Genomic DNA, 14,448 nt, shown 5'->3' with positions numbered 1-14,448 from the left:
TCAATATAGCCTTCAATTTTCAGGTCTTCACTTCAGCTTACTTGCTCTTCAATGGAAAAGGAACACACATTTTTTGAAGAGCACAAGACACAGCAGGATAAAACACGACCCCAGAGGTGAACAAAATGGTACTGTAGGAGGCAGATGGCCTGCTGGTGACAGCGCAGGCATGGGCATCACTAGACTCACAGAACCCCTATTTTATGAACTGATTGAGGAGCTAATAAAATTGAAAAGTTCATAAAATCCAACATTTCAAAATGACAATAGTTATGTTGCATAAATTGCAGAACAGTACACTGCATTGCTTTCTTCTTGTTTTCCAAACCACAGCAAAGCAACTTGCAATGCACTGAGGCACGAGACTGCAAAGGAACATTGGCTTGCTCTTCATCGACATCACTTTCATTACGTGATTGTCCCCACCGTCCAGGGATAACTTCTTCATATAACTGGTTGTTGGAGAGATCGAGCTATCCCCTCTGCCACAGGCTTATTCTGAACCAGGGCAAATTAGTTCGCCACTCACTGCCTCAGTTTCCTCATCTGTATGGTGGGAATGATAATTCTTGCCTCTCTCACCTGGGGATGAGATGCTTTGATATTCTCAACTGGAAGGAGCTGTCTAAAGTACGAATCATTATGGGCCCAGATGTACCTCCTACATCCATGCATGTAGTCCCTTCTACATTACATTTTCCCTCATGAAGATCCCACTGGGCTGGCTGGTGGATGCACATCATCTCCTCACCATCCCCACTGTCTTTTTGGTCTGTGTTTGTACAGCACCTAGCACAATGGGCTCCTGGTCTGTGACTAGGGCTCCTATGCACTATAGTAATGGAAATAAAAACACTACTACAACTACCTGGGTAAAAGATATTATAACATGGGAAGGTGTGATCCAAGGACTGGATGCCTCTGGATGCCAACTGGCAGAAGGCATGGGGTACACAGATCCTCTGAGTCCTCCAAAAGAACACCATGTAAGGTCTCTAATGAAAGCCTGTGTCACACTGATCATCATAATCATTGCGAGATGTATGGATCGAAAATGGGAGTTATGGAAATACACTGAAAGTTATGGTCTCGAGGCCTTGTAGTTAAAGGCAGGTCATTCAAAGGTATTGTGCACAGTGACAAACTTCTCCAGACAGGAAGTGGGAGACACTTACCTCCCCTGTGCACTATTGTGTCTTACAAGAAGTCTATTAGCATACTGAGTTAAATGCTAATGAAGAGCTGGCAGAAAGAGGTAAACAGTGGAGGGGGGTACCCTTTTTTCAGGTGAAGCTCAAGGGTCTGGTATATCTGGGTGTATAGAAACATACCCTCACATCCTTCTCTCTGCAAAGACAGGCTGCCAGTGAGCTTAATCTTATGAAAGTGAGATCTCAGCCATCCTGGTTGAAAATGCTGGGAAAAGGAGTTGGGGTAAACGATCCCACTGGAGGCAGGGGAATGTCTTGAGAGTTACATTTAGGCTTTAGAAAGCATATTATAATTGTGTTTTATACGTAACCATTTGTTTCCAGTATTCTTACCCACTATCACTTGACTCTCTGTCTGTTGATGATAAACTGATTCTTGTTTTCACTAGAGAGAAAGAGCACATGCGCGAGAAAGAGAGAGCGTGAGCGAGCTGTGTGTTAAGCAGAGCGGGGATCCTGAGTTGAATCTAGTAAGCTGATGTGTGCTGCTCCTTTGGGAGGAGAGAATCAGAGCTCTGTGTGTGTTCAGTGAATCGGGGGCTGGACACTGCAGAGGGATGCTTGGGGATGGCGTGTACCTATCGCTAACCTGTACAGAGAGTGAGGCCTGCAGAGGCCTGGCAGGCAGTGCTGATGCTGCCAGAGGCTGGCATTTCACGGAGCTGATCCACAGTAGGCATAGACATGATGCCCTCATACCAAGGGCAGGTGGTGGTGAGGTGCCTCACAATCCTGGGTACCCCTGAGACGCGTCATAGGACACCCCATCCAGGACAGAAGCTCTTTTTTAAGGGGGATCCCAAATGCAGCTGACACCAGGGTGGTTGGGAATGGATGGGCCTAGTTTCCTGCCAATCCCTGGCTGGGGATCTGTGGGGTTTGGGTACTGGCCACAGGGCCTGTTATGCAGTGATGGTGGTGCCCTTCCTATCACCAGTCTGGAAGAAGTCTGACGGGAACCTTGGAGCTTTCCTCCCCCTTGGGAGGGGATAAGGGTTTCATCGGGGGAGGAGTGAACACTGAATACTATGTGGGCTCTTTGTGCCCTGGCCCGAGATGGAGGTGCAGGGGACACCATGCAGAATTGGCCAAGTGAGACCATGTATAAGTTCGGGCAGAGTGGCAGCTTGCAGCTATGGCAACGAGTGAAAACACCAGTGCACAGACACTGGACGTATACTCTTTATTTTGGGAATAAAAAATGCTTATACATTTTGTAGCAATTATTTTCATAATAGACTTGTTTTTTTTAAATGTAAAAATAAGCACATATTTTCCCATTATTACTGTAGGAAAATGCTGCTGTGTGAATGATTACTGCTTATGAGATAAAATGCCACCTTAAGGAGATCTCAGCTTTACCAGAAGTATAAAAGAGGCAGAAAGGGACATCGTTCGAACACACCAGATGCAAAGAACATACCTGCCTTGAAATGGCTGCCAAAGATTAAAAGGGTTATTTAGGACTAAAAGGCAAAAGCCCTTCGTTTCTTTGGCATTTATTTAAGCAATCCTTGATTATTTCAGTCCCAAGCCCCCAAAAGGCTGAGCTATATCTCTTTCACAGTACACACCTCAGTGTGGGCGGGGAAGAGAGGCTGTGTGCGTCAAAAAGCATTAAACAAAAGAATCAACAACTTCAGCCCAGAAAGGTGGCCCACGGAATGATTCCTGCCAGGGCCCTGCCTTCATGTACCTTTGAGTCAAAAATCAAAAGAAAATACATTGTGCTCCTAACTTTACTAGGACAAAAGTATCACTTGAAATACTGTACCGGGTAAAATGTGCAGTAACTGCTGCTCGGAGCAGACTCCCTGTCTTTTGTTGGCAGCAAAATAGTGCTCAAAAATCTCCTTGGAATGTTCATTTGCAGGGATCTCCTGAAGAGGTAGAATTAATGCGACTTCTAGGAATTTACACTTCTACCCTTAACTTGTCCAGAGCCCTGCAGGGAAGTGTTCTCACAGGGCAGTACAGAGATCTGGACAAAAGGAGAAGCAACTCTGTTGTCCAGTTAAGGTTCGATGAAAGCTGGGTTTTGTAAACCCACTAAAAATTTAGAGGAAGCTGCAGTGTAATTCCTACTTGTCTTGTGGGATCACACGGGCAACAGCATCACAAGTGTGCAGTTTTGGTATGTGCTGAAGCATAGAGCAGAATCAATGAATCCATCTGCTCAGATGTTTCAGATGATGGTTTCTGAACTATTTGGTTCTTAACTTAACTAACTTCCAATTTTAGATGAGGTGCAACTAACTAAAGCCTAGGAAGAAGATTCTAGCATTCTTGCCTTCTAGTGGACAGCACTATATTAGGCTGTTCTGATCACCTCCAAAGGGCATAAAAGGGGCAATATGCCCTATCCCCAGGATTGAGGGTCACATTAACACAAGTGAATGGTACAAAAGGACAAAAATGCTGCATATACATGATTACAACCTAGCCACCTCATGATACAGCACAGAGAGACACAACACCCAACCTGCAGGACTCGAGAGCACCACAGTCAAACACATTTGACTCTTAGCTGTGATACTGTGTAATGGGATCAGGAATTTGTGGTGTGAGGTCAGGAAACTTCCTCATGCTTAAGCTGAGGGTTTTCCTAAACTACAGCTTCTTTTCCGGGCAGTTTCCTCTTTGAGACAAGGTGCCTCTGTGGGCCGGCCCTGAGCCCTGGCATTCACTGCAGAGTAGTGTGAAGGAGGGGTCTGACTTGTCTGTAGAAGATGGGAGCTTGGAGGGTAGAAGCTGAGGTATAAGTCTGAGCAGGTATTCAGAGGAGGAGAATGCCGTGTAGACTTGTCTGAGGATAAGTCAGGGGCTGGCTGCTGGAAGAGTCAACATTGTACATGCACTCATGTAGACGAGGGTTCAGGAGGGCCTAGGCACTGCATTAGGGAAGAGCTAGGCAGTGGCGGGAGGTGGCTCTAGACAGTTGTCCTCATGTCTATGGGGGCGATTTGGTTAACTGACAGGGGGAGTTCAGGACATTTGTCTGGGGGAGCCATGGGAGGGTGATAGCTCAGATCACAGTCAGAACCACCAGTTGTGGGGAAAAGGGAAGAATCTGGGATGGTACCAAGGGAGTGTCAGAAGAGCAACAGGGTAAAATTACAGTTATTTGAGGTTGAATATGAGGAAGCTCTAACCAGAAGAAGGATTAAGCTGAGCAACAGTCTCTCAAAGAAAGTGGCGGAATAAGTTTAAAAGCAGACTGGACAAAGTCTAGAGAATATCATATAGAAAGCAATCACGCACTAGTCCCTGGGGAACTGGCTAGAGGTGGCCCAACACGTCTTCCCCATCCCCAGCTTCTCTGATTCGGGAAGTGTAAAACCTACAGCAATCACAGTTCTTCCAACAGAAGGCGGATGGGCGCATTCAGACTTTTGAATACTAAAGTGGTTCTTCATTTCCATCCTGGGTGACTGTCATGGGAACTGCAGTCAGCTCAGCTTCAGCAGCCATTTTACCTCTTCAGGCATAAACCTGCATGTTGCTCCGCTGCTGCTCTGACATATGTGCTGCAGGCCCTCGCTGATTGCTGCCGAGGCTGGGGCTGGTGGCCACATCAGACCAATCTGAGGCAGAGTGTGGGGACGAGCTTGACCATTGATCAGGTGACTCAGGTGATGGAGTCAGATATGGGTGTTCCCCTGGCAAGTGCCTGGTATGGCTTGGAGTCCTCTCTGTGGCAGAGGAGGAGTAGCTGTGCTGAGATGGCGGAGTGGGGTACTTTCCCACTGAGCTCTGAAACTGGTGATAGGCTGGGAGGTTTGTCTGAGCTACTTGTACATCCTGCTGAGAGATCACTGCCATGGGAAAGGAGGCACTTGGCAACTGAGCTAGATCTGATACCTGGTACATAGAACTAAGAGGACCAGCTATATTCTGAGCACAGTTTGCCTGTGCCTGCTGGGGCATTGCCTGCTGGTTTATGCCACCTTTGGGAACCAGCTGGAAAGTCATAATAGGTGGCAGTGACACTCTGGAGACTCCGCCGTGCTTCACATCGGTTTGAATCATGCCACTCTGCTGAGGCATGCTGGGGTGAGAATGCACTACCTGGGGGACCATGCCAAACATCTCATTATACTGGGATTCATTCATTTCCATACGACTCATCCATTCAGCAGAAATGTTAACTGGCCTGAGCCGATCGAGCCCACAGTTTGGAGGGGTGATTCTGTGCTGTGAAAGCAGTTGGCTGACTGAAGGAAGCATAGTGCTGGATCCACATCCCAGGGGCTGCAGCTCATGGAGGTTGGAGAAGGACATGGTGTGTGTAGCCTGTACTGATGTGGCAGTGTGCTGCGTGTGTGGGGACGAAGGTAAAACCCCTGGTGATGGCATCACGGGAGATGATGTTGGTTCAGATACAAAAGCATGGGGGGATTCCAGGGAATCAACTGGTGAGAGGGTCACTGAGCTCTCAGAAAACTGCCCCTTGCTTTCACTCACAGATTTCTTCCCCTTCCTCTTTGCATCCTTGGAGAGATTGGTGGGCACCAGGCCCTTGGCACTTGGTTTTCTTGGCTTCTTGCTTAAGGAAGCATGTTTCAAATTGAGGAAGGATCTATTTGGGCCACAGATCACTGGCGAGAGGGCTGAGCTCAGCATGGTGCCAGGATGCCCAGAAGGGCTATGGGTCAGGTTGTACTCATTCAGAAGGTGCACGATGTCATGGTGCATCCGGTCCTGTGCCACATCTCGCGGGAGGCGATCCATGTGGTCTGTGATGTCTCGATTGGCAAAATGGTCCAACAGGATTTTAGCTGCTTCAAAACTGCCTTCCCGTGCTGCCAGGAAAAGTGGTGTCTCCTCCTGAAAACACAAAGAGGATACATCTCAACAGCTTTTGTGATTACTGTGGATCTAGGGGAAACAATGTCGACTGAGCAAGGGGCAATAGGAGGAACTGCAATCTGTGAATGTGGAACACAGCTGGAATACTCCACACACAAAATTCACTACAATTCCATTGAGAGAGAATCCAAGGCACAGGAACTAGCCAACACAGCTTCAGGAGGGACTGTTCAGTGAACTATGGGAGAAAAACTCCCTGCATTGGAAATGGGGGAGTGGGAAGGGAACCAAACAAGAATACAGTCAGCAAAGGTTTGTATGGGAAAGAAATGAGCCCCCAGCTGAAAGAACGGCCTGTTGTTAGACACTGGACTGGAATGCGGGAGGCCTGGCTTCATCTGTGAACCAGTCTGAGTCCTGGCTAAGAGGGAGTGAGAAGTGGGACTTGAGGTCAATAGGAGCTTCTGGGTACCTGGCACATTTGAAGAGTCAGGTCACTTAATTCCTAAGTGTAGATTTAGAAGCCTTGCTTCAAGCACCTAGTTTTGAAAAATCTTGGCCTAAATCATTTCCAATGGCAACGGTCCAGCTTCAAAGAATGGAGCTAGTTGGAGAGAGATGGGGCTGAGTGACCAGCAGAGCAGACCATGTGTGAAGAGACACCCCTACTGAGCATACACAACTGTACCTTGTTGTCCTGCATGTCTCTGTTGGCTCCGTTTTTCAGCAGCACTAATGTTGCCTCCACATTGTTAACAGCAGCAGCCCAGTGAAGAGCAGATTTACCTGTGGGGAAATTCAGTCCCTTCAGCAATAAACCAATGAGCAAAGTGGGAGAGTCCCCAGGGAACAGCCGAGCCTGGCAACCTACAACTCTTCCCAGTACAGTAGTCAGCCCTGCAGCCTCCATGGTGTGCTACACCTTGGTATGACCACTTGTGATACACCCATCTGTCCCCACAAAGCTGCAGAAAGTCCTGGCAGGCTCCCTCCATGATGCCCAGAACCACCAGGCGCGTTGCAGAAAGTCTCCGTCCAACCTCCCATGAGATTCCATCTCACTACGTGCAATGGGACAGCCTCTCTAGGAGTCTCATGTTCTGTACGGCTTGTGAGATTCTGCAGAAAGTCTCAGCACAACCGTCACCACTGTCCCCCCGCACAACTCTCCTCCACACATTTCAGGCATACCCAAACAACCCACCCTATGTTGGCCAGTCATTCTGCAGTGTGCTGCACTTAATCACCACAGAACCCACCTGTACAGGATACCCTCTACCCTGTTTATTCTTCTAGCTCCAGTGTTATTAATAGTGCAGGTTTTAGCGCCTCGTTCCCATTCTACACCCTGAGAAATGGTCTGAATACAGAAGCCCTCAACCCCCAAAACCCGCAATACCATGATCATCCACTGCATTGACATCAGCCTGACAGTTGATCAGCTCGGCCACCATTCCTTCCACAGCCAGTCGGGCAGCCAGAATTAGTGGGGTTGTGCCATCGTTCATTCGCACATCCAGGTCCGTCACTCTGTTACGGATCAGGATCTGAGGCACAAGGGAAGAGTCATTTTTCAATTCCATTACGAAACAAGACTGAGAATTAACGAGAAACTTCAGAGAAATGTTGTATTCATGTAGCAATATCAGGGCTGAAATATGAGGACTCAGAATAGGCAAGATATTAACAAAAAAGCAAGTGAAAACTGAATAATTACATGCAATATAATTACGTGTGTGTGGAATCCTGAGCTACTAATATCAGAAAAAACTAGACCTACAAAGAATCTTCATCCTTTTACCTTTGGTCCAATGCATTGCTCACAGTCTGAGAGCAGGATAGCCAAGGACACAGTACATGCCCAGATGCATCCCTCTGGGTGGGCAGGCAGATGTGCCATGCATTGAAGTTGCCTAACACCACTATCTCAGCTAGTGTCCTAAAAGGGATTCCTTAAATGGTTTACCTGGAAGACACCCTGTGCATCAGCTGCCACAGCTGCATGAAGGGGAGACCGGCCCATGTTGTCTCGTGCATTAGCATCAGCACCAGCATCTAGTAAGCGTTTTGCTGCATCTGCTCTTGAATAGCGGGCTGCTAAGTGCAGTGCCATCTCCCCTGTACGGTCAGTTTGGGCCTGCAGGTTGGCACCTTGATAAATCAAGTCTGTTATTATATTTGCTGAAGAATCTTCCATTTCTTCATCTTCGTCGGAGCTGCCCACACGGAGAGATGCCAACATGAGTGGAGTGCACCCATCTGCAACAGAAGAGAAGTTTGAATGGTAACACCTGCATAACAGCAAAGGAAAGCAGATTGTGCCTGTTCCTAGCACCATATATCCTCTCCTTTTGTGCACTTGCACTGGGCCAGTGACAATCCCTTCCTTCCACGTCGGCGCATGCAGCTCCATTTTACCTGTTCGCGCTGTGTTATGCTCTTCACATTTGGAAGGCTTTCTTCTCAACCACAGGGCTAGGAACTTAGTTCAAATGAAAGCTTAGAGACTGCAGAATCTGATTGTCTAGGCCCCATGCTCACGAAGGAAACTTTCCTGCTCATAATCGTTTCCCACTTAGTAGCTACCACATGGGTCAGAAAGCAAATATGATGATGTTACAACAGCAATAAAAGAAGGGGGATCCAATAATCATTAAAATTGATGGAAAGATTTCCATACATTTGGATGAGAAAACTGGACCAGGCCCTGAGTAAGAACATCCCAGAACATGCCGCAGATATTACAGTATACAAATGAAAATGATCTTTAGTGCTGTAGTAGCCAGGATAAAAGTCAGAGCCAATTCTCTTGCTCCCAGGAATCACTTCAGCATAGAACAGATCACACAGGGCCATGCAAGCTGATGAGAGAGCTTCAACTAACCACTTCAAAGGCCAGCAGAACACTCCCAATGCATCTAGTCAACCGGGAAATACTGGAGCATAAGGGGAAAGTTTCTTCCTAGACTTAGGTGATCACTTGATGCTCTAGTTAGGAGACTGCCAGTAACAGAAAAGATGAAAGTCACAAGGGTTGTCTGAGTTCTGGTGACCAAAACTGATCTCGGTACTCAAGGTGAGGACATATAGGAGAATATAAGAGCACTACAGTATCAGCTGTAATATTATTCCTCTGTCCCTAGGAGACAGCAGAATGTCATATACACACAGCTGACCAAGGCTGCTTGTTAAGTAGATGTCTTCTTGTTTGTGCAGATTAATGGTATAAACTTATGCTCTAATGTCAGAAGGAAATCCTCCCCCCACCTTCTACGCAGACTATATGCTCTTGTGGAGTATAACCCTGCTTAACTGCCTCTCAGCAACTGCTGGCACAGATCAGTGCAGTAACACTGCTACCAGACTAGAAGATCTCTTGGTCATAGGCACAGGAACTAGGGGTGCAGGGGATGCTACAGCACTCCCAGGTGTTACGCGGGGCCAGTGGCCTCACACCCAGGCCTCCATTCTCCAGCCCAGGGCTTGGGTCCTGGCTGCCAGCCCTGCTTCCCGGCTGCTGGTCCTGTGCCTGGGGTCCCACTCCCAGGGCTCTGCTCTTGGGGTGCTGGCCCCGCTCCCTGGCCACTGGCCCTGTGCCCGTGCACATAGCTCCTGGGGCTCTGCTCCCGGGGTCCTGGCCGCTGACCCCACAGCTGGGGCTCTGCTACTGGCCCCACATGCAGGGCCCTGGCTGCAGGCCCCATGCCCAGGGCTCTGCTCCTGGCCCTGTGCCCACCCCCAGCCTTTGCCCCCTTACCCCTGTCCGGGTCCCCCACCTCCTGGAGACACAGCACTGCTCCCAGCCCCAGCTGGGGAGGGCACGTCAACAGGGGCAAGGGGGCGGGCTTTTAGGACCCCCACTGTTAAAGGGTTCCAGCACCACCACTCTTGATTATTTCCAGTATAGCAATTCATCCTTCATCTCTGCTGCAATGGTACCTTGACCACCGCCTCTGGGAGTTTTAGTGCCTTATTGGACTTCCTAGACTGTCTTTATGTATTGTTCCTTGCCTACCATTTTCTGATACTGTGAATTCCCTTCCTTTATTTCACGCTATATTCCAAGCAATGCAGACCACGAGTTTGTCTTCCCAGAATCTTTTTTCTAGACTGCATGGTAGGTCTCTCTCTCTAGCCTTAGCTCTTGGTCAAACTTTGTGTAATTTTGCTGGTGTCTCTGCATATTCTGCATCTTTACCCTGCATGAGGACTACAAGTTCTCACTGTTTTAGGTGTGGTTGTTCTAATGTTGGGAGAAGCTGGCAGAAGCCCCAGGGAGAGTTATCTTTTCATAGTGCTACAGTTCACCCCAGACTGACCTGGCCCTCTGACATTGACATCCAGCCCATCCACTTCCTGATCCTCCTGCGGTGGTGTAAGGGCTAGAGATGGGGTCCCACAGATGTCAGCTGCCTCTAGGTGTTGCTGTGTCCACTGGCGCTGATCTATCTGCTCCTCTCCGTCTGACAGCAAAGCTTGGTCTTCAGCCTGCACAGGGAAAATAAAAGTTCATTTCAAAACCTAGTCAAATAGCAGCAGACATTTTCAAAACTGGTTTTTAAAACAAGCGTCTCCATTTACACAGCGTGGCATTCTTGAAGTTGAAGTTCCCACTGTGCAAGAACTGACCTGGATTTACAAAGAGATTACCATTGGCAGAGCTTCTCTTTTAGAGTTTGGAGGTCTGTACAGGAAGGGGTTCTGGCATGAAGTGATTTTGTTCCTGTTCTGCACTGGAGCAGTTACCCTGAATTTAAGATTTGCTGTTTGGACAGTGTTAACTTTTAGAAGGTTTTTAGATGTTCAGGATTAAGGGGGTATTTTGGGGGAGGGGCATGTTACAGAAGTACCAAAGCTTATCCCAGGTAGAACAAGAAGAGTCTCAGTGGTTAGAAGGCAGTGTTCAATGCCTAGCACCTCTTACCTTTGCTCTCTTAGGCAGAGGTCCTCCATTGCCGGTCCAGTGCTCGCTGGGACTGCAGTCAGTCAAATTACCCTCTGTAGCTTGAACTGACAGATTCCTAAATAAATGGGAGAACACGTGTCACATTGCAGACTGACAAAGTGAGAGCAGGATCACTAACACTCTAAATTTGACTAGTTGTGTGTATGTGTGATGGGGCATCTGCCCCAAACTGGCTGGTAAGGGGTTAATGGAGCTCGAGGGAGGCTGCGTGGAAAGCAGCCAATAGGAGAGGGGCTGTGCAGAAAGCAGCCAATCAGGGCCGGACAGGCCCATATAAGAAGAGCTGCAGGGCAGAAAGCAAGTTCAGTTGCTCCTGGAGCTCAAGGAGGGAAGACTGGCTGCATTGCAGGAGGAAAAAAAAGCTAGCACCTTGGACAAGATAAGGGGAGTGAGAGCAAGCTCCTGGCTGATTGCTAGCCTGCTGAGGCCCTGAGGTAAGGACGAAGATAGTGCTGGGCTGCAGGGAAGTGCCTCAGGGAAGTAGACTAAGAGGTTGGAAGGGATGCAGCATGCGACTGCCATCTACAGGGTCCCTGGGTGGGGAATTGGAGTAGCGAGTCTCTCCCCCACTCACCACTGAGGAAGTGGCTGGACAGTCAAACTGTGGTACTGTCCCCCAGAAGGGGGAGCACAGTGTGTGGCACAACCGCAGGGCTGTGTCCTGTAGAGGACTCTGTGGTCGTTGGAGCAACATGGGTCCAGGAGCAGAAGTGACAGTGGATGAGGCACCACAGAAAGAGGGCACACTGGCTAGCAGTGCTGATCCCTGGGACGGCCAGCAGGCGGTGTCAGACTGGTGAGTCGCACCCTGTCACATGTGGTGGAGAATGAGGGCAGATGGTCAGCCCTGATATAAGGGAAGGATAGAGGCTGCGGGGACAATTGCCCATCACAGAGATTGCAGAGACTATCTGAGAGACAGTGGAGGTAGAGAGACAATGGAGACACAATATGTGGAAGCATGTTTTGCTGAGGGCTTATATACCCTCCCAGACTGGACTTCAAAGTCCATGCCCCTGCGAAAAGGGGCCAACAAGCAGCAAGGTACTGCTCCAGGTACTTGAAACCCAACAGAGAAAATGGGAGGCACAAGAGTACCTGCAGACCTATGACCCAATTAGCAGAGCAGCAGCTGAACCCATTCAAGTTGCTGCGAAGGGGAGTCCATAGAAACTGCACGGAGCAAGAGGGGATGCAAGGCACCTGGAACAGGAGGCTGGGAGGATGCTATGCCTGTGGGCAACAAGTACACTGGAAGGCAGAGTGCCCCTACAGGGATGGGGGACTGAAACCTCACCCAGAGAACAGGAGGAAGTAGAACCCAGGAGAGCCCCACCTGTGGGGAGAACAGGGAAGGGATGGGTGTGTTGGGCCTGTGAGCAACAGTAGCACCTGCGAAGGGAGTGTCTGGACCTCAGCTGTGGCGTCAAGACTGGCCCTGGGGAAGCGGCTAAGTAAGGGAAGGAACATGGGAGGCCCACGGCCAAAAGGAAGCAAAGGGCTTCTTGTTGATGCCATGAGGAGGGCTGTGTAAGAAGATATTACCCCCTTAGGAGAAGGTGGATTGAAAAGGGGTACCTGGGAGCCAGACTGTGTCAGAGACTGCCCAGATGGATGTGGCAGGGATGACCATGGACCTGGTGGTACGGAGAATAACATGATTAGGACAGAGGAAGCCTGACCTGCTAAATGGGAAATACTCTTCTAGATAAACTTTAAACACTCTTTACATCTGATTTAATCACCCTTACAAAAGGTGGCATCCATAGCCTTGCATAACAGACTTCCATTGAACCTGAGACTGGTAAAGGCTTTTTGCCATCTAGCCAGGGATGAGATCTTAGAAATTGTCCTGCAGCAAGCAGGCTGGAGACCTGGTGGAATCCAGAGTGGCCCTTATGAGGGGTAGGATGTAAAATGGGATGAATGCAGATTTAACTTCAGAACTGACGGTGGTGCAGGTCTCCTGCAGCAGTGTGAACTACCCTGCTGTTAGACTGAGCTCTTATGAACCATTTGCCCAGATATGGATACTCCTGCAAGAGATGAATTGCAATCGCTTCCACACACCGTGTCAATACCCAGTGTGCAGGGAAGGATCTTGCATTGTTCATTTCTTGCCCACCAAGAACGTGCCATGTTTCTTCCATATTGGGAGGCAAAAGCAAGCACTTTTAAGGCCGAGGTCCTAAAACCCACATGGGGCTTGTAAGCAGGGATTATGGTGCACAGAGAAGCCACGCAGAATGAGACTTTCCTCAGTTATTCATTCCATTTGGAGAAGGCCACAATAGGTGCTAGGCTATGATTTTTTTGTTGATGAGAAAACCCCAGGAATAAAATCCTGTCCCTCTGTAAAGCTCTGGCATCAGTTCTGCGGCTCCTATTTCCATCAGAGCCACGTCTGCCTCTTGCAAAAATTCCCCATATGAGGGAGCCCTAGAAAAGGAAGGAGGGTTGGATACTGGCCTGGCTTCATACTGCATGAGTACTCCAGTGTGATAAACTCCAAAACCCAAAGAAATGGCACCCCGTTTGTCAGCTAGGACAACTGGTCTCCAAAGCTGGAGTAGAAGAGAAAGGAAAAGGATCTGGGTATTGCAGTACTGGCTCTGGGTCCATCAGTGCACCCTCAAGTTTGTTGCCAAAGTGCTCCCCACCAGCAGCCGGGGAAGGTCTTTATTTTCTCCAAGGAGTGTCCACTGATGGTAGCCAACTCCTATAGGTTTACTGTGACTGGCCCCAAAGTATCAAAACAAACATTGCCTGAAACAGGCTGAATGAAGCCCAGAGTCCTGTCCTTGGACTTTGTAGCTTTCAGTTTTTACAAGACTTCAATGTTCTTGGATGTGAAGAGGTCTGTGCCTTCAAAGGCAAGTTCCTAACCCTTGCCTGGCCACAAAGACCAGAATTCAGGAACATTTCAAGTGGGCTGTTATAGCCAGAGACCTGGCAGCAACATCAGATATCAAATACAGTCCTGAGGGAATGGTTGGACATCTCCTGGCTTTTAGCCCTGAAAATGCCTGTGTCATAGCCGCAGTTGCGCTGGGCCTTAGAGGCAACTTTTGACCAGAGCCAAGTGTTTTATCTGGCCTGATAACGGAGAGCACACAGTTTTGGACACTGAGGGATAAGCCTTTCTTTCAAACATGTCCAATGGCTACATTTCTCTGTCTCGGGGGTCAAAGAACTTCCCAGTGTTAGTGTTCCCCCTTGCCTGGGAAACCACAAGCAAACAGATTTGGAATGCTGGCAAACACCCCTAGACCTCCATAAGGAATCAGCATTCCCCAACACAAGTAGCAGAGTCAAGAACAATCTCTATAGCAAGTGCCAGTGAGCGAGGAGCCTTTTCCTACCTAGCACACCAGCTAATGCAAGGCAGCCATTGCTCCTGTACTAAGGAGATTGGCCTGCAGAGATGGCTAGGCATGCCAGGGGAGTGACCAAAGGGACGGT

The 14,448-nt window shown here is 48.8% G+C and overlaps 1 protein-coding gene across 1 annotated transcript in view; it reads right to left on the bottom strand.

Moving 5' to 3' along the window:
• Nucleotides 1-2,377: 2,377 nt before the first annotated feature.
• The window catches only part of NOTCH2 (notch receptor 2), a 141,603-nt gene continuing 129,532 nt past the window's right edge, over nt 2,378-14,448 (bottom strand). The window contains exons 28-33 of the mRNA XM_038413057.2: nt 10,945-11,041; nt 10,340-10,508; nt 7,987-8,279; nt 7,420-7,567; nt 6,709-6,806; nt 2,378-6,038 (exon numbers count right to left, since the gene is read on the bottom strand). Coding sequence (XP_038268985.1) covers nt 4,692-6,038; nt 6,709-6,806; nt 7,420-7,567; nt 7,987-8,279; nt 10,340-10,508; nt 10,945-11,041 — 2,152 coding nt within the window. The 3' untranslated portion in view covers nt 2,378-4,691. The remainder of the gene's footprint in view (nt 6,039-6,708; nt 6,807-7,419; nt 7,568-7,986; nt 8,280-10,339; nt 10,509-10,944; nt 11,042-14,448) is intronic.

The sequence above is a fragment of the Dermochelys coriacea genome, chromosome 8 (assembly GCF_009764565.3).
Source record: "Dermochelys coriacea isolate rDerCor1 chromosome 8, rDerCor1.pri.v4, whole genome shotgun sequence".
NCBI classification, from domain to species: Eukaryota; Metazoa; Chordata; order Testudines; family Dermochelyidae; genus Dermochelys; species Dermochelys coriacea.
The sequence above is the reverse complement of the archived record's forward strand: the minus strand, read 5'-3'. Positions and strand labels throughout refer to the sequence as shown.